This window comes from Bidens hawaiensis, unplaced genomic scaffold (genome assembly GCF_021521415.1).
Source record: "Bidens hawaiensis isolate Kalapana, Puna unplaced genomic scaffold, B.hawaiensis_p1.1 tig00008945_1, whole genome shotgun sequence".
In the NCBI taxonomy this organism is placed as follows: domain Eukaryota; kingdom Viridiplantae; phylum Streptophyta; class Magnoliopsida; order Asterales; family Asteraceae; genus Bidens; species Bidens hawaiensis.
Window position 1 is genome coordinate 351,798 of NW_027491649.1, and position 23,433 is coordinate 375,230.

General features: G+C 35.0%; 1 protein-coding gene, 1 long non-coding RNA gene and 1 pseudogene across 3 annotated transcripts; 2 read left to right on the top strand and 1 right to left on the bottom strand.

The window, feature by feature from the left end:
• The first annotated feature begins 8,922 nt into the window (after window positions 1-8,922).
• On the top strand, window positions 8,923-10,717 carry LOC143530384 (uncharacterized). Its single transcript, XR_013134844.1, has 5 exons — window positions 8,923-9,282; window positions 9,428-9,549; window positions 9,689-9,812; window positions 10,115-10,182; window positions 10,309-10,717. It is a non-coding gene; the product is annotated as an uncharacterized LOC143530384 (long non-coding RNA).
• A 2,854-nt stretch (window positions 10,718-13,571) lies between these two features.
• LOC143530406 (uncharacterized) lies at window positions 13,572-17,213 on the top strand (annotated as a pseudogene). Its single transcript, XR_013134846.1, has 6 exons — window positions 13,572-13,680; window positions 13,744-13,900; window positions 14,493-14,993; window positions 15,151-15,279; window positions 15,450-16,356; window positions 16,476-17,213. The product of XR_013134846.1 is annotated as an uncharacterized LOC143530406 (transcript).
• Window positions 17,214-18,241: 1,028 nt separating this feature from the next.
• Window positions 18,242-22,856, bottom strand: LOC143530385 (dehydrodolichyl diphosphate synthase 6-like). The gene is made up of 3 exons (XM_077025933.1): window positions 22,638-22,856; window positions 21,565-22,201; window positions 18,242-18,700 (listed from the first exon to the last, which is right to left on the bottom strand). The coding sequence occupies exons 1-3, from the start codon at window positions 22,673-22,675 to the stop codon at window positions 18,449-18,451; spliced, it is 927 nt and encodes a 308-aa protein (XP_076882048.1). The 5' UTR covers window positions 22,676-22,856; the 3' UTR covers window positions 18,242-18,448.
• Window positions 22,857-23,433: the final 577 nt, after the last annotated feature.

A 23,433-nucleotide genomic window follows, 5' to 3' on the forward strand; every position in this document is an offset into this window, starting at 1 on the left:
TTATGAGTAAAGAAGAGAAAAAATGTATGAACGTATTGTATAATTGAAACTTAGAGAGAAAATGTATTGACTTTTTAGTGTAATTTTATGTTTACTAATATAATATTCACTTTAATATTATCGAATAAGAATTTTGTACAAACTGAGTTATGTCATTTTTAATTTGTAAATCCAACAGGTTTAATTCAAGTATTCAAGTATAAATAACGTTAAGCGGTGAAGGCCTTTTCTATTTTATTGTCAATGAAAAATTAGACTAAAGTTGTTGGCGTGTCTTCCTCGTGCTCGAGACTTTTGTTACTATTTTATTTCTCAATTCAAAACATTCGAAATTGACATATTATTGTATTTATTTTGTATTCCTTAAATACAAATGTGTATGTTAATAATAATAATAATAATAATAATAATAATAATAATAATAATAATTTGTTCATGTTTTTTTTCCGTACCTATAATCGTTTACCTAAAATTATAGATAACTAGCTTTAGAACTCGTGTGATAGACAAGATACTTAAAGAAATACAATTAAACTATATAAATTAATGAACAATTTTTTTTAAAAAAAAACCCGTATATTTTATCAAATTAAATAGTTTATAAATTCAATTTATATTTTCTAATGAAATATTCATATGAATACATGATGCATTTTTACGAAATTTTCTTTATTGTCACGAAAAAATATACACGCAGTGAATTTATAAGTTGTAATTATATTTTGTAATGCAATAACGAAATTTAACAAAAGATGATAAGATGTTTCATTATGAATGACATAAAAACGTCATATATAAAATTAGCATAAATAAAACACCAAGGTTTACATATTAATCAAATACGTGAATCATATTACATAATTCGAATTACATAAATTGCATTACGAAGATTGATCAATTAGGTAGCGTTTGGTATGTAGGAATGACAGGGAGGGATGGAATGATTCATTATGTGGGAATGAAAAAAGTGATATTTGGTTGCTCAATAGAATGGAATCATCCATTACACATAGAATCTTATTCCATCAAAACCAATCCTCCCATCTCCATTTTTTTTTCATTTCATTCCTCCCTCACCCTACTTTCTCAACACCACCACTTAACAACAACCACCACCACTACCATCGCCACCACCACCTAACGTCCTGACCGCCACCGTCGCCACCACCTTCACCACCACTTTACCACCAGCGCTGCCACCGCCACCTGACCATAACCACCACCATTACTGTCGTTGCCTGACCACCACCTCTGTCACCGCCACCCTACCATCACTACCAATACTACCACCGCCACCCCTAGCACCACACCACCACCATTTTCGTCGCCGGAGCTACCACCACCACCGTCGCATTTCAGTTTTATTTTTTTAGTAAAATATATATATTTTAGGATAGGAATATTTTTATTATTTCTATTTCATTCCTACAATTTTTTTTAGATACAAAACAACATAAAGTAATTATTCATTTTATTCACATAGGTTAACCAAACAAGATAAAGGGATAGTAATGATCCATTCCATTCCCTTGTTTATTTCATTCCTTCTCTCATTCCATTTCCTCTTCATTCTATTACTTCCAACCAAACATGCATGTGAAAAGAATTACAAAGATTGATCGATTGAACCTGTGAATCAATTTAAACCAATTGAAGTTGTGAATTCGAGTGAATCTGTTTAGGTAATACGATTGAACATGTGAATCAGATTACAAAGGTTTGATAGTTACTTGGAATTTTGATGGATTTGAATGCAACAAAAAGATGGTGATTGTTAGGGTTAGAACCTTTCAATTGGTTGCTGATAAAATGTAATATGAACATGATAGCATGATATTGATTTGAATTAGAATTAAAAAAATTTAAAAAATATTTAGGCAATTTTATATGACACTTTAAAAACATTTGGTTATTTATAAAAGGGGAATTGGTGAAAAACCAATTGTTTTAGAATAAACTACGGGTTTCGTCCCTGTGGTTTGTCCAAATCTGCGGTTTAGTTTAATAGTTTCAAATTTGCGATTTTCGTCCCTTTGGTTTCATTTCACTTGCAATTAAACTCGACCCCACTAACGACGTTAAGTCTGAAACCCCATCAGTGTGCCCCTCACATGAAGGTCAGTTTTGTCCCTTTTCCCCCCAAATACACCCCAACCCCTCCTGTAAGGGGGCTTGCGAATTAGGGTTGGGGTTTATTTGGGGAGAAAAATGACAAAACTGCCCCTTACGTGATGGGCATAGTGGGACACTAATGAGTTTAACGACCATACTTACGAGGTTAGTGGGATCGGGTTTAATTGCAAGTGAAATGATACTCTATGAATGAAAATCACAAATTTAAAGCTATTAGACTAAAACCACATATTTAGACAAACCACATAGACAAAAATCGTAGTTCGCCCATTGTTTTATTGTAGGAAAATTGGTTTTAAATAATCTCAACTATGCCCTATTGGTAAATAACTGTCCAAACTTCAGACTTGTCTAATGACGGTACCAACTAAAAGGGTATTTGTTTATAATGGACCCACGACTAACGGATGTTAACTCCGTTAGTCGGTTGCTTACGTGGCATGCCTACTTGTCAAAAACTTCATTATGTGGCATAAAGTGTGTGACATTCGTCAAATTTGAGTTTCGATTTATATTTCATTTGTAAACTTTCATATTGTAAAAACCGACACAACACCCTTTGTTCTTTATTTATTTATTATATAATATTATAATATACCTCGACCGTAAATAAACCAATGTTTGTCGTAATGTAGTGTCGTTAAGAAAAACTTATGATGGTCCAAACTTATTTTCGTAAAGTGTTATAAGCATTAGAAGCCTTCAAACTCGTTTCAAACAACCATTAAAACTTGAGGGGCCTGTTGTGTAAATATGTATTATATAAACCTAACTAAAAACAAACCCTAACATTAACTTAAACATTCCCAGCCATCTTCTTCTTCTAGCCGTTTTCCGGCTGCCGCCTTCCGGCGAGCCCAACTCCGGCCACCACCATCACCACTAAACCACAACCATCGCAGCCCACACCACCACTTCCATCACCTCCACCTCCTTCTCTATAAAACGCAGCCGCCGCCGCCACAGCCGACGCCACCCCTGCCGGCCAACACCACCAACGAACACCTTCACCCAGCCGCCACCCACCCCCCTGCCGTTTTCCGGCGAACCTCCATTTCCGGCGAGTCCCGTAACTCCGACGCACGCCCAGCCACCACTTTCCACCTCCTTTTGGTCCATAACTCCGCCAACACCCTCTCCTTCCCTCCCTCACGTTTCCGGCAGCCCTTACCCCTTTCTCCTCGGTTTTCATTTTTCTGGCGACCGGAATTCCGGCCGCCATGGCTGCTGTCACTCCCTCTCTATCTCTCACTCAGTCTCTCTCTAGCTCTCTTCTCTCCCTCTGTTTGGTTTCCATCTTCGGCAGTTTTTTCGACTCGGGAATATGTGATAGGTAAATAAATTTCAGTTTTTGTATTATTAGTTTCATATATTGATTTCCGGGTTTAAGTAGTTAATAATTGGTTTGTGTATCGGTTATAGTTTTGAAGCGAGATTGATGGGTATGGAGTTGGTTTGTTTTGGGTAAAAGATAAACGAGCGGGAAATGAATACATGATGTTCTTATGGGTTTAATTATTTTGGTTCGGTTGGTTTGTACATAAGTTGTTGAACAAGAGGTCTCGGGTTCGTGTCTCAACCTAGACCGGTTTCGATATAATATTTTTAGACTTAACAAATTGTTAACCATTAGTATTAATATCAATATATAAAATTTATTATTAGTATTATTACGTATAACTTACTAATATATTTATTTATCATTATTATTATCAAATAGATAATTATTAGTATTATCATTATTATTATTAACAAGATTATTAATATTTTTTTTATTACTATTATCTTTTAACAAAATGATTATTATTATCACTATTATTATAAATATTAAAGTTGTTATTAATATTATTAAAGATCATATTATTATCTATTGAAATCATATTTTTATCATTTATTTATTAACAATAATATTATTATATTTATTTTGTGAACTCGTTTAGAAATCGAACCGACATCGAGTATAGTATCATTATTTACTATCAATATCATTACTTATTATTATTACTATGTTTATCAACAACACCTTAAAATTAATACCAAGATTTTATTCTTTAACTATCATTATTAGTATTATTATAAACTTTATTATCAATTCCTTCTTTTTATAAAAAGCGAACCCTTGATTTAAAACCCGTCTTGTTTATATTTAATATTGGTTTGGTTGTTTAAAAGCCCAAATAAAATAATATCATTTTCATATTAATTATCATTTAAGTATGAGTCCCTAATTATTAACAAATTAACCGACAATCCGATTTACTACCGAACCGTCCTATTTATATATTTTACTTTACGGTGTCAAGTTCATTAATATATATTACATTATTTATTCTAGCTAAGGTGTTTATCATTCAAGTTGGATCTTTCGTTTACGTTCAGCTTCATTTACTTGTCTATTTAATTCTCGGTTCATCAGTCGAGGTGAGTACTTTCATACCCCTTTTTCCATCTTTCGTTTTGGGGTGACATTTCATACTTATCAAACTAAATGCTTTAATTACTTGCATCTTAAACCCACAAACGTGATTGTATACCTTATTTGAATAATTGCTCGATTTGGTGTTCTATGCTTATTTGACTATGTGTTTACAGCTTTTGGATAGTGAAACTATAAATCCTATACCATTTGGCAATGGCAAGGTGTCGTTAACGTATGCTATTAACGATAACTATAAATCCTAGACTACTCGGCATCCCCTTGTAGTTAGGTGGTGCTAATGTAAGCTTATTAGCAACTGTCATAAAATCCTAGACTAATTGCCAATAGCTAGGTGTCGCTAACTTGTTAGCGATAACTATTTATTCCAGTTTATAGCTCTTATTTATTGTTTTGTATACAAGTTTTGTGGATTTTCATACTATACACTTATATGCTCAAACTTATGAATTGCTCACCAACCTTTGTGTTGACAAACTTTATTTTATGAAATGTTACAGGTTTGACTTTTGTTGACTCGAGTGCTTGACGGAAAACGTTACCAAGACCTTTAGGATATTAGCAAAACGAACAATATAATTATTACTTGTATTCAGTTTGTTTGTGTAGACGAGAAGTGTTGTTTATCGATTTGTTGAAATAAAATGAGTTAAATGAATATTGTCACTTCAAATAGTGTCTTGTGTATTTGTCCAATCACGTTGCATCCCGGCATGTTCCGCCTTTGGTCGGGGTGTGACAAAGTGGGCCCCAATCCTCACCCTTCTTCTTCATCCCAATTCCCATACCCGCATTGTTGACCTGTATTGAAGAGTCCTTCATTGGCATCAATCTCGCTGGCGGCTACATGGCAAGAACAATTCCGGAGCGATGACAAGCACAACCAATCCCCAAATACCAACCTCTCAACACCCAATTTATTGGACGAAAGAAATCAAAACCATTCCTATCTTTAGTCAGCAATCCACCGCCGAAACCCTAAATCCAACAACCACGCAGCCGTCACTCGTGGTTGCCGGAATCCTAAATCCAACTACCACACTAGCGCCATCCGCCACTCGTGATCTGAACGTCACAGCAACGGCACCCGTCACTATTGATGGAAGTTGCAGGTCGATGGTGGTACGTGAGGTTGGTGGTGGTGGTGGTAGGTGTGTTGGTCGGAGTTGAGAGAGAGGTGGTGTCTGGAAGTGTGGAACGAGGGAGATGGGGTGAAGTGAGGGTTTGATTATTGGGGAAGTGATAGAGATTAGAGAGTGAGCTGATAGATGATAGGGAGAGATAGTTAGAGAGATGAGATGAGATGTATTTGCCACGTATTCGCCACATTAGCAATTTTTGGCAAGTATGCATGCCACGTAAGCAATAGACTAACGGAGTTAACATCTGTTAGTCGTGGATCCGTTATAAACAAATACCCTTTTAGTTGGTATCGCCACCATACAAGTTTAAAGTTGGGACTGGTATTTACCAATAGAGCATAATTGGGATTATTTAAAACCAATTTTTCTTTATCGTATAAGAGAGATAACTTACACATGATATTTAGACATATGTGAACTTTATGTATGAACAAAATTTATTCATCGAATTTTTCTTTATTTTGAAATAGAAAAAATGAATAAATATTATATTTAAACCATTTTCTTGTAGTTTAAAATTTTAAGGATTGAAAAATGAATGTTACGTTTTGTTTTGTTTTGTTTTGTGTACACACGTATACATTGGGAGGGTTCTATGCAAATATTGCAAGAATATATAAAATAATATAAATTATTTATTTTTTCAATCTTAAAAATAAAAAATTACAAATTTTGTCCTTTTGAGTATCTAAAATTATAGATTGGGTCCTTTGCGAAAATGAGTTTCACTTTATGTCCTTTATTTGGAATTTTGTCTCGTTTTTAGTCCTTTACACTAACGAAGATCAAGTTTCTCAGTTAAGTTGCACATGAGGGTATTTTAGTCTTTTTACCATATAAAGGGCTATTTGTGTAATTAAATTAAATTTTTGATTCTCCTACAATTTAAAATAATTAAATTAAATAATATTAAAAAAACTAAAAAATATATTAGGCTGCCCTGGATGTAGTTTTCTTTCCGGTCGACCAGATTACTAAACCAACATATTGTCACCAATGTTCGCCACCACCGCTGCCGATAAGTTTTCTTTTAGAATATTGGTTCTTGTTCAACCTCTATAGCTGGAATACCGTCACAAATCGCCACCGGTTTCGTTCTTTAGCTGCCACCTCCCATCCAGATCTAAACATCCATATTAGTTAACAATGAAGCCAATGGGATTAATAAGATAAGGGTTACAGATTGAAACCCTAACCGTCCTATGTTCAATTTGGGGCGAGGATGGTGATGGTCGAGGCGTTGGTGTGGTGGCGCTTGGTAGTCGCTGGTTGGGTCATAGATCTAGCTTTTTATCAATATACCCCTTGCGGTAAGTAACAAGCCTCATAATTCCGGTTCAATACGGGTCGACCCGATCCTTTATCAGTTACCACATGAGCGAAAATCACAAAACCGATTAGCTGAAAAACATGAACCAAAGGTAAGGTACATGAGGAAGGTGTACCGGTAATACGCTCCGGCGAGTAAGACCACTATGATTGCAACTCAGTTGGTGTTGTGGCGCGCGTGCTCAGCTAAATTCCGCCTTGAGGATCAGAATTGATAGCAGGAACATGATGAAGTTCAATAAATCGATTAGATCATTACTCGTTTGTGTGAATTTGATTTTAGGATGATTGTGTGTTGCAGGTGGGTGTGTTTTGAGGATGATTGTGTGAATTTGGAATGACGAAAATGGGTTTCTTGGGAAACTGTGGAAGGAAGAGGATGGAGGGTAGTTGTGTAAATATACAGTGGAATGAAAATGTAATTATTTAAGTGACCAAAAAGACTAAAATGCCCTTGTAGACAATGCATATGGTGTGTCTTAACTAAGAAACATAGTGTAAAGGACGAAAACCAAGGTGAAATTTCAAATAAAGGATATAGAGTGAAACTTATTTTCGCAAAGGACCCAATCTATAAATTTAGATATTCAAAATGACAAAATTTGTAATTTTTTTCTCTTAAAAATAATGAAATATGATCGGAGGTTATTCCGGCCTTTTTATTTGTTTATCAAAACATAAAATGACGGAGAAGTGTGTATAATAAATTAATAATAATAAAAATTTATTTAGAAAGTAACAACAACAGTATAAACGCTATAACGAACAATACAACAACATTTCCTTATACGTGTTAATTAAGGAGACTAATTTTAATTAGAAGATAGATACTTTATAGTTTTACACTAAAAAACGTAAGAAAAACATAAAAAGAATTATATATTATGCAGTGCAAAGGTGAAGGCCGTGTATGACGGGTCCAAACACGAATAGAAAGAAAAAAGATATTAAAAACTAATTTGTATCTTCGTGAGTCAATGACAAATTATACTACGTTGTTTGTGCGTCTTTCTAGTACCCTCGTTACTTTTCTTGTTTTTTAGTTGCTTATTCAAACACGAATTCGAAATAGATGATGGACAAGCGTTGTGTGATTGATGTAAGAATACATTTAATTGTATTACGCAATAAAATGACTTTTATTAGAGTTTCTATGCTCTAAATAAATTCTTGCAATTAAACTATAACATCTGTTTAGAAGGTGACTATTTAAATCAATGTTTAAATACACAAAGAATGTCAAACTTGTAGAACAGAACACTTAGAACACACTCAATGTTAAAGTAAATAAGTTTTTATAACATTTCTAGTTTAAAACACAAAAGGAAAAAAAGTAATCAAACAAGAACATGTACATTAAAACATTTTATTGCATGCAATTCAATTTAAGGGTAAAGTTAAAATATAAAGAGAGACAAAAATGACAAAGATTTGTTACCACACAAAAAACCTTTTAAAATTAAATTAAAAAAAAATCATAACTCAAAATATAAATAAAAAACAAAAACAACAATCGATAAAAAATTTTTAAAATTTAAATCATATAATATAATTATATAATATATGGTTCCCGGTGGGGGTAAACCATATTTTGGATGCATATCAACCGTCAGATTAGAATGAGGTGAAATCGTGACCGTAATAAGTGAGTAAATAGCTTCTAGAAGAGGAGGTTGGGGGTGGTTATCATTGCCTCCGTTTTCACCTCCACGTCGCGAGGGTGGTTTTTGATATGCAGTTTCATTCACTTAAAAACCGTCATATATATATATATATACACACAGAGAAGGGAAGAGAGAGTCAGAGAGGAGAGGCAGAGGGAGAGAAAGTGGTTGTTCAAATCGAAACCCATTCGATCGATCACAAGAGGTGTTTTTCAATCGCTTTGTTTCACCAGGTTTGTGTTATATTGGTATATTTTCTCCGTTATGTTTCTAAGATTTTAGGGTTCTTCAAATCAATTTTTCTAACCTCTGAATGGCATGCTTCGTAGGTAGCTCCAACTCTGATTAATTATCAGCAGCAGCAGCAGCAGCTTGGGATATCGGCCAAGATTCGTATTTGGAATGAAAACAGTGGACAATGATGTGCGAGAGCGAGTTTCTTGCTGAACAGGTTAATATTATAAATACTTAATCCTTCCGCTTATAATGCTTCTGATAATATATTCATCTAATCAAAGGTTGAGGCTATTTAGAAGATATCCGAGTATGTTGCTCAACTAAGAAGAGTCGGCAAAGGGTAATTACTTTATCATCTGAATTTCATTTAACTTTATAAATGTGACTGTACTTGTAAATTTAAAGTGTTTGACATCATGATCATTTGTTATTTGAGATACCAATACCATATCTACCAAAAATAGTAATCCATATTTCAATTTCAGGTGCTTGGCACTTTGATCAGATGCTCCAGAATGAAGATGCTGCTGTTTGATGGAGTGAAGTGGATGGAGCCATGACAGGCCGGTTATACACCCCAAGGATATGCAAGTTTCCCTATAAACTGGTAAACTACTGATGACATGTACACACACGGTCACACAAACACACTTATATATATATATATATATATATATATATATATATATATATATCTGTATGTTCGTTTAATATATTTGTAATTATATTTTTTTTTGATGGTTCAGACGAAGATGAATTCTAGAGGTTTCGGATGGTAAGATTGAGTTTAATCGTTGGTGTTGGAGAGCACATAATCCTAACATGATGGTGTTCAGTTCAATTTTCTTTCCATGAGTGTTTGGCCACTTAGTAAGTTCCAACTTACTTTGTACAATTTTTTTCAACCTACTGTGAGATGAGATGATAGGGGAATGGAACTATGCATAAGTTATACGGTCTTAGATACAGGTAACATGTTTTACACATAAACACATTTTTATCTAGGAGGCATGTTGTTGTTGTTATTATTATTAAAATGGGTTCTGGTGCAATTCCAATGTCCATGCCTTTTTCTTGCTTCTTTCATCAATGACACCAACAAAAGTATATCATGAATATAATATGTTAATTATTAATATTAATACTTTTTCTGCAATTTATTTTCTTTGTAGAGACACTATGCATGGATTTATGCATCTGTTCGTGGTTGGTTTTGCATATTTATATTTTCTGCTGCAAGGTAAGTGATTTGAATTTTGATGTAAATTTATCTTCAAGTAAGACAGATAGTACTATGCAATATTTCATGTTTGACATTTGAAGTCAAACTCACCGAGAACTGAATATATTTGCGAAAATTCTACAGCTTAATGTGACCGGGGTGCTATTGGTTTTGCTTGCTACATTCGCTGGCTTCAGTAGTGCAGTGTGCTATACTTCGTTTATTTATGAACTTTAAAATTGAGGGACAATTGGCGAAACCAAAGGTCAAACTCAAGACTTGGGTCAACAATCTGGAGTTCTGGACCATTGTGAGGTTCATTTGTTATAAAATATTGTAGCTGTGCTTGCTTAGTAACAGCCAAAATTAAGATTGTATAGTAATCCCGCTTATGGTTTATGCTAATTAATGAAATCTTGAGTTTGAGTTGAATGAAATTTGTAACTTTATACCCACAGGAGGGCAATTTGGTTGTTTCTTGAAAACTTGTATGCCGCAACTATTTCGCTATCTAATTTGTGTATTTGTGTTAAAGCTTTGATTAAGTCCAAATTTATTTTTTCATAAAAAATATAAATCGGTTAACCGGATTAATCAAACATAAAACTGTCCCATATGTTAACCAAAAACCATTAACCGATAACCGTTCGGTTAATAAAACCTAATAAAAGAAGGTTAGAGCTCAAAACTAAACCGAACAGTACACACCCTTATGCAACAACATTCAAGTATTTTGTTGGGCATGTCAAGGTAACTATTGTTATTCAAATATTTTGTTGGGCATGTCAAGGTAACTATTGTTACTTGATGAAATGTTGTACACATATCGGCTCTTTTTAAACTAATGATGTTTCTTTATTAGAATGCAAAGAAAAAGTACTTATTTCATTATGACATAAAAACACCCGTCCAACGGACGGGTATAAAACTAGTTAATTCTTAGTCTTACAATATGTACGATTACCAAGATTCTCATTAACATAGCAAAGTAATAAATTCTAAAAACTTGTTGGGTCGATATGCCAAATGGGCCAGGGTGGGCATATTTTTCCCTAGAGTTATGCACAAAAAACCAGTGCCCGAAACCGGACCCGAGAAAAATACCCGGAACCGGTTTTTTTTATACCCGGGTATTCTATACCGGAAACCGGAACCGACCCTACCCGTAGGGTATGGATAGGGTATGCATTTTGAGGTCAATACCCGTACCCGAAACCGTACCCGATTTATACCCGTAAATACCCGGACCCGGTCATACCCTATACCCGATACCCGGCTATACCCGATACCAATTTTCTAATACCCGAAATAATACATGAGTTTTTATAGTATATTTTTATGTTTACTTCACAACTTTTATGTTTACGTTTTTGTAAAATGCATATTACTAAGTAAATAATTTGTATTAAGTGGATTTATGGTTTTTGTAATATAGTTTAATTATTTTTATACATTAATAAGCAAATTTAAATTTTAAACAAATTAAAAATGTATAAAAAATTACAAATTCAAAACCGGGTATTAATACCCGGTCGTACCCGGACAGATACCCGGTTCCAATACCCGAACCCGATCATACCCTACCCGGGTACATAGGGTTGAGTTTTTCTCCTCAATACCCTACCCGAACCCTACCCGATTTCTCTCAATACCCGATTTTCCAATCCCGATCATACCCAAAACTGGTCCATACCTGAATCCGGGTATTAGAAAAAACCCGATTTATGCACCTCTACCTAGAGTTACTAAGTTTCTTTTTTTTTTTAATAAACAACTAGTACATAGATATGATTTTAATTATTATCTTAATGATAATCTGACTTTCAAATTCATAAGGTTTGATCCATATATCTATCAATTCTAATAAAATAAAATAAAATAACTATAAAGACATGTCAGTTTGTGGTTAATTTTTCAGATAGTAGTAGCTAATTCAAAACCATAAACAAGATTGAACATAAAAATATATAGAAAATATAATGGATTTTTAAACAAATGACCTATTAGTAACCTAGCGATACTCAAAAGTATAAGTTGTATAACCACTAGGATAATCATTAAATTGTGATAATCAACTTTTCCATGCATGCTATTAACAAAAAGATTATATGCTTTCGCTATAACTTGGTATTAATGTTCGGCAAAACTAGCTGGTAGTTGGTGGCTGGTAACTATTAGCCGTAGCTTTTTAGAAATATTTAGGTGTTTGGCAGAGAAGCTGGAACTTTTAATAAAATTAGTTAGGTGCTCGCGCGGTGCATCATTCTAATCCGAAACCTATTCTGACTTGACCCCTTTCGACTCAAAACCGTACCGACACGAACCAAACTAAATTAGCCATTTTTTGCATTGACTCGTTCTGACCCTAATTTGGTTTTACACATGACCCGGGCTTGCCTGACTCGACTTGTTGCCGATCCTAACATGTAATCACATAATATGTAAATTTTTTAAAGTTAAAAAAAGTATAACAATATGATCATCAAATTAAAGAGAATAAAATGCTCGTTTTTATGATGCAATTTAAATAAAAAAAATAACGTGTGAAAAGGTTATGGCTTTTTAAAAAGTCATGGGGTTGTTAGTTTTGAACAAGAATTAAATATGTAATTATTATGTAAATTAACTGAAAGTGATGTAAATTCAAGTACCAAAATTGTAAAATTTTCTAAGGCTATGTGTAGTGGGGGGCTACAAAATGAGGTGTTTTGCGCCATGTGACACCCCGCTAGCAAATGATTGGTTTTTGTTTTAGGGGTGTAATGCTTTTGTAGCATATATATATACATGTATATATATCACACACACTCAAATATAATAATAATAAACTCCACTCACAAGCAGGCGAGAAACAGTCCTCGCCCCCATCTTGTCACCAAGGAGAGGCAGTGTTCTCGCCCCCTTTCGCCCTGGCCGCCCTTCTTTGCCGCCCAGTACACATAACCTAAAAGCTTTTAGCTTTTTATAAACGGTATTAGTTTGACATTTTAGCTTCAAGCTTTTTCATCTAACCTAAAAGTTTTTAACTACTCTAGCTAAACAAGACTTTTTATTAAATATTAGTTTTTTTTAAGTTTGTAGCTAAAAGCTTCTAAAAACTCTTTATTAGGCATACCCCTAATGTTATACAGAACCCCAATAACGCCCTCACCCTTCATATGGATTCATTTGATTGGGTTGTAGGCTTTGGTGCTCGGTGCTCCCTTCTTGTCGTTGTTACTCTGGTATTTTAGCCGTTGGTAAAAAACATACAACTGTAATTTAACAAATCTTTGTCTTTTAAGATGTGAACGCTTAGAAGATTCTTTTTTAATAGGTACAAACATGCAAAATTCTATACACGTTGACGTTGACGTTGACGTTGACTTTAAAAAGTTGAATCTTATATAAGTCATGGAACAAATTTATGTCCAGTTGATCACACAACGCAACTCACGGCCTTTCATTTTACATTCAATCATACATATTACATAATAATATTAATAATAATAGTTGCTAGCTCCTTCTGTCACAGAGGTATTTTCAGTTGTATCACACAACTAAGTTTACAGTTTACTTATTGTTATATGTCGGTAACAGATGGCGAAGGAAACAGGTGCTCAGTTAACCTCAATAGACGAACGGAGTCCCTTAAACCATCAACAACAACTCAACAATCGGGCTGCTGCTTCCTTTACCAGAACAAGAAGATTAAAATCGAATAGACGGAATCTACCCAATTGGTCTTTAATTGCTGGTAATTTCTGCATACTTACATTGTGCTTGACTATACTTATGTTGTGATATAAATCTAGTAAACGAACCGAACATGCACACATGTTGATTCTCGTTTATGTTAACGTGTTTACATTCATTTAAGTTCCTTAGTTTACGCTTGTTAATATAGTCATTTAAACATTTAGTCTAGTTTAATGAAATTAAAATATCATATGTTACAATTTAGTCTAGTTTTATTAAGTTTTTAGCCGTGACAGTTTGAAGTTCACGTTTACTTTTAATTGGTGTTCGCTTGATTATGTTCCTCTATCTAATTTCAGTTATGTTTGTTTGCTTTTTTGTGGCATTTTACCTTCATGCATGAACCGTTCGTTTATGCTATTAACAAATGAAAATTAAAACACTCATTTTCTTAATGAACAAACATGAACAAGAAAACCCCATTTGTTTTATGGTTCGTGTTTAGTAATATTTTAGTTTTGATATCAGTGATGCGTAAGTTAACTATTGCCCGTGTTCATCTGAATTGAATCTAGTTAGTTTTAGGGAAAATAATATTGGCATGAAAAGGGTACTGATTAAGCACTGTTTGCATTGAAACTTCATCAAAGCCCAAAGAGAAATGTACTTCAAGTTTTGTGTCCCTCTATACGAGGCATCGGTTAAATGTGATTGGAAAGCTGCAAAAGCCATTTTTGACAAGGACCCGGGGTTAGTAAGGTATAGCATCACGGAAAATGGAGAAACAGCACTTCACGTTGCAGCATCGGTGAAAACAAACAAACACGTAGAGAAGTTTGTGAAAAATTTGGTGGATATGATGAAAGAGGAAGACTTGGAACTTGTCAATGAAAATTCCAACACCGCACTCTATTTAGCAGCTGCAGCTGGAAACATTAAAACGATGAGGATTATGGTGGAAAAGAACCGGGGCTTGTTGTCAATCCCTGGTGCAAGGGGACAAATGATGCCACTGTATTCGGCTGCTTTGTACGGAAACTATGAAGTGGTGAAGTATCTTTATGAAAATTCAAACGAGTTGAGTGATGATGGTTGGAACCCTCAGAATCAGGGTTGGCTTCTTGAGAAATGTGTGGAGGCTGATATGTTCGGTAAGTATTTCGGCTACTATATCTATGTAGATATTACACATTTTCATATACATAGATTTTGTTCACTATGATCAGTGTAATATATAATAATAAACATAAGTTGCTTTGCTTTTGTTCAAACTCTTTTCCACACATAGTGATTGTGGGACTTTTTTAGATGTCGCTCTGGAGATAGTGAAAACGAATCCAAAGCTAGAAACTGGGAATCTACTTGGAATTTTGGCTCGAAAGCCTGATGCGTTTTCGGAAACAAAATCTAATATCATCGAAAGAAGCCTTAATTCAGGTGAACATCTCCACTCCTTGTGGATTCTCTTTACTCTGTTAGTTTTAGACCTTTATATCAACACACACACATGACATGCATAATTGAGAATAATGTAATCCTAGAGAAGTAGATATTGATGGTCATATTATAAATCAATTTGACTTTTTTTTTCTCGTTATTACTTTCAGTTTTTGCGTTAATCGGTTTAACGATTGGAGTTTATGAAAAGGAAAGTGAAGCATTGCAGCTACTAAAAATTGTTTGGGAAGATATTGCCAAAAAGCCAAGGACAGAAATTGATGGAATACTCCAAGGTTCGCCTGATTCGACTAAACAAGAGGAGAAGTTGACTTCAGAAAAGGTCGTTCAAACTCTGCAGTTACAAAAACTCATTTCTGAACTTCTTGACAAACTGGAGGCAGAAACCCAAAACATAATGGGAGGGCCGCCAAATGCGATTAAGAAAAACACCGAGTCAGATTCTAGAAAGCTTGATCAAGCTCTACAATTACAAAAACTAATTTCTGATCATCTTGTGAACATGCATGTTGAAACTCAAAACATGATTAAGCAAGACAATAAGTCAGTTTCTGGTAAGGGAGATCACGCTCTGGAACTACAAAAACTCATTTCTAAACATATTGTTAGCATGCATGTTAACACCCAAAACATAGTTAAGCGAGAATCTGCAAAGGAGAATCAAGCGTGGTACCTACAAAAGCTAGTTTCCAAACATATTACCAAAATGCGCGTTGCATCAACTTTAAAAGAAACACACTCTTCTCGGGTACTGTTTATTGCTGCAGAAATGGGCAATGCTAAATTTTTAGTTGAGCTCATCCGTCGATATCCTGATCTAATGTGGAAGGTAAACGATTACAATCATACTATATTTCATATTGCCGTCAAAGATCGTCATGAGGGTATCTACAATCTATTATACGAGATAGGCTCATGAAGGATTTGATAACTCCTCTCAGAGATGCAGACGAGAACAACATGTTGCACTTGGCTGGAAAGAGTGCCATGAAAGAGCGACTTGCAGATGTGTCTGGAGCTGCTTTACAGATGCAGAGATAACTATTATGGTTCAAGGTACATATATTCCTATCAAAGTTGTTGCTTCCTTTTTCTCTATAATAATAAGAGTGTGTGTTCTGTATTAGTATTGCCATAAAGTATTGTATAATTATTCTTATTTGTTTATGTTGTAGGAGGTAAGGAATATGATCCCCCCTTCTTATAGAGAACGAAAGAACAAAGACGGTCTGACACCACGCGAGTTATTCACCGAGGAACACAAAGAACTTATTGTAGAAGGTGAGAAGTGGATGAAAGGAACCGCTAGTCAATGTATGGTCGTTGCAGCACTTATTGCCACGATAGTATTTGCAGCAGCTTTTACAGTTCCAGGTGGATATAGTCAAAACTATGGTATTCCTATCTTCTATCGGAGACCAATATTTGTTGTATTTGTAGTGGCAGATGCCATATCCTTGTTCTTATCATCAGCTTCCATACTCACCTTCTTGTCCATCCTCACATCTCGTTACGCCGAACGTGATTTTGTGGACTCATTACCCACAAAGCTGATGTTAGGTCTGGTAACTCTTTTCCTATCCATAACAACTATGATGATCACTTTCAGCGTCAGCTTCTTTATACTATACCATACGGAAATGAAATGGATACCCATCTTTATTAGTGTGTTTGCTGTCACACCAGTCCTCCTATATGTTTTGTTGCACTATCATCTGTTAGTCGATGTAATCCGCTCAACATATGGTTCTAAGTATCTTTTTAAGCCAGGTAAACAATTTCTCTACTATGTAAACCCGAGGATCTAACCACTGTTGTCTTCAGTTTGTGATGAGTTTGATTTGAAAAGGCGCTAGATGTAAGTACTAAGCTGCAAAAGTTGTTTAGTTCATTTGTAAAAGTATTGTACATGGGAAGGAGTTCACAATATATTTTGTGTACTTACTATTATTGAATTCATATCATGATGTTACATTATTACTTCAAGGTTAAAATACGTTTTGAGATCTTAATTCATGCGAATACATTTTATGGGATTATCAACCCTAACATACTATTAATCAGCACATGAATGCATCCGAATAGCTGGATTTTAGAAAGTACGATTGGCCAAAAAATCAAACAAATGTTGGTGAAGCCAATAGGCAAATGCAGATTGCAGACTACAAGCATTTCAGATTGTGTACACAACCTGAGGATTTGAGCACAAATTATTGAAAATTTAAACACCAAATTATTTGTCCTAAACTTATAAGAGTTTTCAGCTGCTAATTTCGCATTCTCATCAACATGTTCCTATTAATTGTTTACACACTGGATTGTTTGGTCCAGTTTTACTTAAATTGTGCCATGTATGACTAGGTGTCACTTTCAGTCAACTTTTGTTTTTGACCCATCAATCTCACATTTAGTTAAATCATTAGATTTCACTCATTTACCTACTATTTTGTTGAAGATAAATCACGTTAAAAGCAAATTCAAATGACTATGAAGGGATTTCATGTGTAACTTTTGCATTTCCAAGGTGTTTAGAAACTCCAGAATTAGTTGCACTGCTATTTTTGTGGAGATACATAGCAAAGATTTAGTCAAGGAAGCTACAAAGGGTGTAAACAAGCCAAGTCGTCAGTGAGCTACTCGAGATCAGCTCGTTAAAAGCTCAAATCGAGCCAAGCTTAAACGAGCACGCGCCTAAATATTAAGCTTGTTTAATAAACGAACCCGAACCCGAGCTTCACTTGTCATTGGGTGGTGGTTACACTTACAAAAGTCAAATCAATACACCGCAAGATTATAAATATATATATTTGAATATCAATTTTATAATATTATCGATCTCATGAGTATCATACTAAATATTTTAAATCAAGTCACCTTTTCAAAAAAATACAAAAACATCTTAAGTCATACGAAATTTTCTTAACCCCACTAAGCAAGAAAAAGAAAATATTAAAAGTGAAATTAACACTAATATTAATATATATAGACTTTAAATAGCAAACAATACATCTTTAACTAACTGTCTACAAGCCAGTCGTCGTAACACGACCAATTATTCGAAAGATGTAGTTAGGGACTTAGGGTACCTCATTATTGGTTGGTTGGTGTCACAAACAAGTCGTCGTAACACGGTCAACTATTCGAAAGATCAAGCCTGCTTCTTTTTCTTCTCCAAATACTTATAACTCCTCTGAAACTTCAAGACCCCCCAAACCACCTCCCACAGCCCCATCTCCAGCCACAAAGCCTTTGGTGAATACAGCACACTGTTAACAGTTTGCCACAACAGAAAGTTACTCAGCCTCGTCTCACCAGAACTCCGGACCAGCACATCAGGATCCGGAGCCACTGCCATATACATATGTTTATCAAGATCCACCACTTTAATTTTAGCCCCCGTCTCATGATTTCCACAGAGAATGGAATTGCAGGGAAATGGAATAGAGAAATGGAATTGCAGAGAAAGGGAATTGGTCTGGAGAATGAGAATTGACTGTTCTGTTTGGTGGTACAGAGATTTCAGTAGAGAAATATAGCTGAGAATCATTTCTCTTGTTTGGTACATAGGAAATAAACAGAGAATTATATCAACTTTATCATTAGCACAAGTATTTTTTTCATAACAAATATTTATTAAAAAATAAAAAACATATAAAAAGATGCATAAATTCCAACCAAAATATGCATTGATCAAACCAATTCACATACAAAACATAGTTTTTAAGCAAAAAACATCAACCATAGTTAAAACCAATTCACATACAAAACATACTTCAACCATACACAACTATCCCATTGAACCATCGGTATACAACTCGACCATCTCAATTTTCTCTTCTATTGTCAACGCAAGAAAAGAACGTCCTAGATCCACATCTTTACCAATCAAATGAGCTGCTTTGAACCGTTTTTTCGTAGTGATACCTGGGAAAGCTTTCAACTCATCACTAACCTTTTCATAGATTTCACGAGCCTCCATACCTTCTTTGCTAAGTTGTTCACCCACCATCTCCCCAAATCGAAGCAAAACTTCCTTGATATCTTTGCAAGACTCTCGATATATCTCATCTGCATCCGTGCTTCTACCTCTTTTGCGCTTGCTTGTTACACTTCCTGTTTGTCCTTCAGATCTATCAACATTTGGAACGGCTTCATCAACAAAATCAAAGTCTTCAATATCAACAGGTGAGCTTTTTTGCGTCTCTTGAACAACATCTTCTTCTCCAAGGTCAACTGCTTTACTACCAGTAGCTCTATCAACAGGTTTTTACCAAGTTTAAGACCTTAAATATGTACACTTAACTTCTGGAAATTTTGTTAAATTTTCAAAAGTTAATAGAGTCGCATGTCGGGTTGGTTTTTGAGTTAGTTTTCACTTAAACGGGTTACCAAACGCCAGCAAGTTTGGCTTCGGTTTTAAGGGCTGCACGTTGTAAGTTTTAAGAGGTTCATAGTCTAATTTTTCTGTTATAAACTTATACTTTTTTTTTCAAACTTGTAAGTTTATACCCAACTCACTTTATTACCGAAAATGCCCTTTGCCTTTTTATATATGTTTAGAAATTGGTTTTAGTTGCGAAACATGTCGGGACCTGTTAAAATACGTGGTAATAATTTACAAAAAAAGTTTAATACCGATATTAGGCTGCCCGGAACCGAAATATGGCTTTGTTTCGGTTTAGGCCCGTTAGCACATTTATGGTGCATTTCTAACAAAACTCATCTTTGGTTAACAAGTGTGTTACGACCTGTATTAGTACATAAAAATAAGTTGTTTTACATTACGTAGGTTTTAAAAATATTTTAAAGCTGCACTAACGAGTACGAGTCCGGTTTTTGGCCCGTTCGGGTTCTAGTTTGGCTTTAATACGATGTTTCACTTAGAGTAGTTTTAGATCAGATTATATATAATCAAAATAGTATATTTAAGGCTGCAAAAATATGTCATAATATCATGTAGGCTGCAGGTGTCGTTTCTTATTAAAACGGGTTACCAAAGTGCCGGTTCGGATGCTTTTTAACACACGGTTTATAGGTATCTTTCAGGGCTGATTTATACAAAGTTCAGGGTTCAAAATAAACACGTTTAACTTACAGCTTTCTGTTTTAAAATCAATATTTTCTGTTTTGTAGTTTTAGTTATATACCTGTCATATTTTTATTCCAAGAATGCCCTTTGCCACATTTATTGACTAAAACTGGTTCCTCACCACAACACGGTCCTGGGCCAGTTATAATATATTGCAAATGACTTAATAAAAGTTTCATACTGATAATAGGGTTCTCGGAACCTTAATAGTGGCTTTGGTTCGTTTGGGCCCGTTAGGCCTTTTGTTCGGTTTTAAAATGTATGTTTTCACATCAAACAAGTTCGGGTCAGATTATATGTTTAAAATAATATATGTGGGCTGTTAAAATGATATCATAACGGTACTTAGACTATAGGGTTCAGTTCTTGATCAAACGAGCCACTTAACTGTCGTTTCAGGGTATTTTAAGGCGCGGTTTTTATAATACTTTTATAGCTTCGTCAAAATACTTTTATACAAACAAAAAAGGATACCTAGTTGCTGGAAAATATGTGATAAAGTTCCAGGGTTCAATGGTTGCAAGAAGAGTTGTTTTTCAAACTATTTCACATGGAAAATATTAACAGATTGGCCATGAGAGTGGCCACTGTTTTGAGGGCTGTTATAATACGAACTTAGCACATTAATATTCTTGATTATATCAGCATTTAGACTGTATATTTCTTGGTTAGTTCATGATTTTGTTTAGGTTACAATGATGTAACCGGTTTTTAAGCTTTATTTCATTAGGTAGTTGTTAGGATACCGGTTTGGGCTGTTAACACACGGGTTCGGGCCTTGGATTTGTTAACATGTAATGAGCATAAAAAAACGAATTGATACCTTCAATATGCAGACTCACACAAGATCAGAGGAGTAGAGAAAGAGAGCGTACCAGAGAAGGGGTGCCTTGGATTGGATTGGGATTCCAGTGGAGGTCAGAAGAGGCTGGAGAAAGAAGATGATTCCAGTGGAGGTATGCGATCGTTGAAGAGGCTGGAGAAATGGGAGAAATGAAAAGGAGGAAAATGGAGAAATGAAACCCTAGAGAAATCAATTCTCCGCTTTTTTTAGAGAAAAGGAAATGGAGAAATGGAAATGGTTTATTTCCATTTCTCACATCTTTCTTTCGTAAACAAACAAGAGAATTGTTTCCATTTCCATTTCTCACCCTCCAATTCTCTGTACCAAACACCCCCTTAGTGTAATCTCCATTACTATAATCTCCATTAACACTCCCATTTTCATTCATCATAACTTGTGTTCCACTTCCACCACTCTTTTCTTCACAAGCTTCATAAATGGCCCTCGGGATTTCGTGTGAGGAAGTATAAGCAACACACACCAAAAGATAAGTGTGCGTGTTATTAGCAGTGGCTTCCATTGCTTTCTCGGCTGCAATCCTAACCGGCTCGTATAACCTTTTAAGATCGCCTATAAACAACACTCTAACACCATACTTGTTAACAATTGTTAACTCATTCAAAAACCCTTCAATCTTTTCTTGCATCAAGTCCATTACATACTGAACTTCATCCGGGCGTCTATTGAAGTTATCAAGACTGAATGCGTAAACAGTCACATACTTCACACCTATTTCGTAGCAGTACTTTAGCACCGACATGAGCGCCAAGAATCCGGCTTTGTGGCCCCCGCCTTCAGTAAGCTGCCATTTTTTGGCGAACCGTCGGTTTCCATCCATGATGAATGCCATGTGTTGTGGGAGCGGGCCGGTGGATATGACCCTGAAAAGGAGTTTTCTTGCGGTTACATTTAAGCCTCCCAAGAACCTGGTGATGATGTTTTCGGGTATTTCTAGTTTGGTTTGTTTCCTGAAATTATCAATTGAAAGCTTTAGATGACAGTTGAATTGAATTAGATGTAAATGTTACTATGATTGTGTAACATCCGGCCTTTCGTACCACCAATATCGCCCGCTTTGCCCACAAAGGGCCCACATATTAGTTTTTGGTTGCCTCGGTGAAGACTTCCCAGGAGGTCACCCATCCTGGTAATACTTTCACCTGAGCACGCTTAACTGTGGAGCTCTCCTCTCGTCCATTAGCGTTAAGCCCAAAACGCGTTGGTGATTTAAGAGGCGGGACATTTACTTATGAACCAAGGATCTCTCATGTTCACGGCCGATGTGGGTTTCGCCTAGGATGTTACAATTTGTTTCGGAAACAAAATGTGTGAAAAGTTGGTTGGGGCATTTTATCGAACACCTAGTGTGCAACTCAAAAACTAAGTAAAATGTTAAGTGCTTACAGCGAATGATCTGTTGTAGTGATTGGATTGGCTTCCATCTGGGTTCAAGAAAGAAGCCTGCAAGTCCTGTTTATGTAAACAATATAATTGGTCAAAGTGTAAGCAAGAAGTTTATTATTAGTATAAAGAAATATATGAATTAGAAGTTCATACTTAAGAGCAAGATTGGTGGATGTGAGGGTGATTCTGTTTGTGTACAAGAGCATCTTTTTATAGTAATGGAGACCAATGCAATATATTTACACAGTACGTGTTCTAATTCATTTTCTTCACAAGAAAATGAATATTATATATTACGTTCAAATTAAAAATAAATAACATTTCATTTTATGATATACGATTAAAACATGTAAGGCTGACCGTTTAGTGAGTGCATTATAAATTAAAAAAATATATAGTAATTAAACAACACTTTATTCAATAAAAAATAGATAAAATTTTCTTAATTCCGTCGGTTTTGACTTTTTATGACTTGCAAGCGCTAATTTGTCTGACTATATGTCGTCATTTCGATTTTCGAACACACTTGGTGCTTTGTACGATCGTTTAAACAAATAGTTCTAAACTCGTGGCCAAAAACCCAACGTTCGTTGCTCCATGGGGTCTATGTCTTCGGAAACATAGACCTAAGCCTTAGCTAACAGTACTTCTTCATGATTCCATCTTCGTGACGCAATCCGTTGGGGACTTGGTTGCTTCGTATAAGAAGAATATAAAATAGTTTACGAGTATGAGTAGATGAGTGTGTAAAGTTGTTAAAAAATGTATTAATAAAAAAAGAGAGAAGAAATAAGAA

What these genes read in the sequence shown, in the direction of transcription:
- LOC143530385 (XM_077025933.1), bottom strand. Translation starts at nt 22,675, where the DNA reads ATGGAAGCCAATCCAATCACTACAACAGATCATTCGCT. An exon ending in ACTACAACAGATCATTCGCT is followed by an intron (nt 22,202 to 22,637) that starts GTAAGCACTTAA and finishes TGATAATTTCAG; the next exon opens with GAAACAAACCAAACTAGAAA. An exon ending in ATGGAGATTACACTAAGGGG is followed by an intron (nt 18,701 to 21,564) that starts GTGTTTGGTACA and finishes GGAAATCATGAG; the next exon opens with ACGGGGGCTAAAATTAAAGT.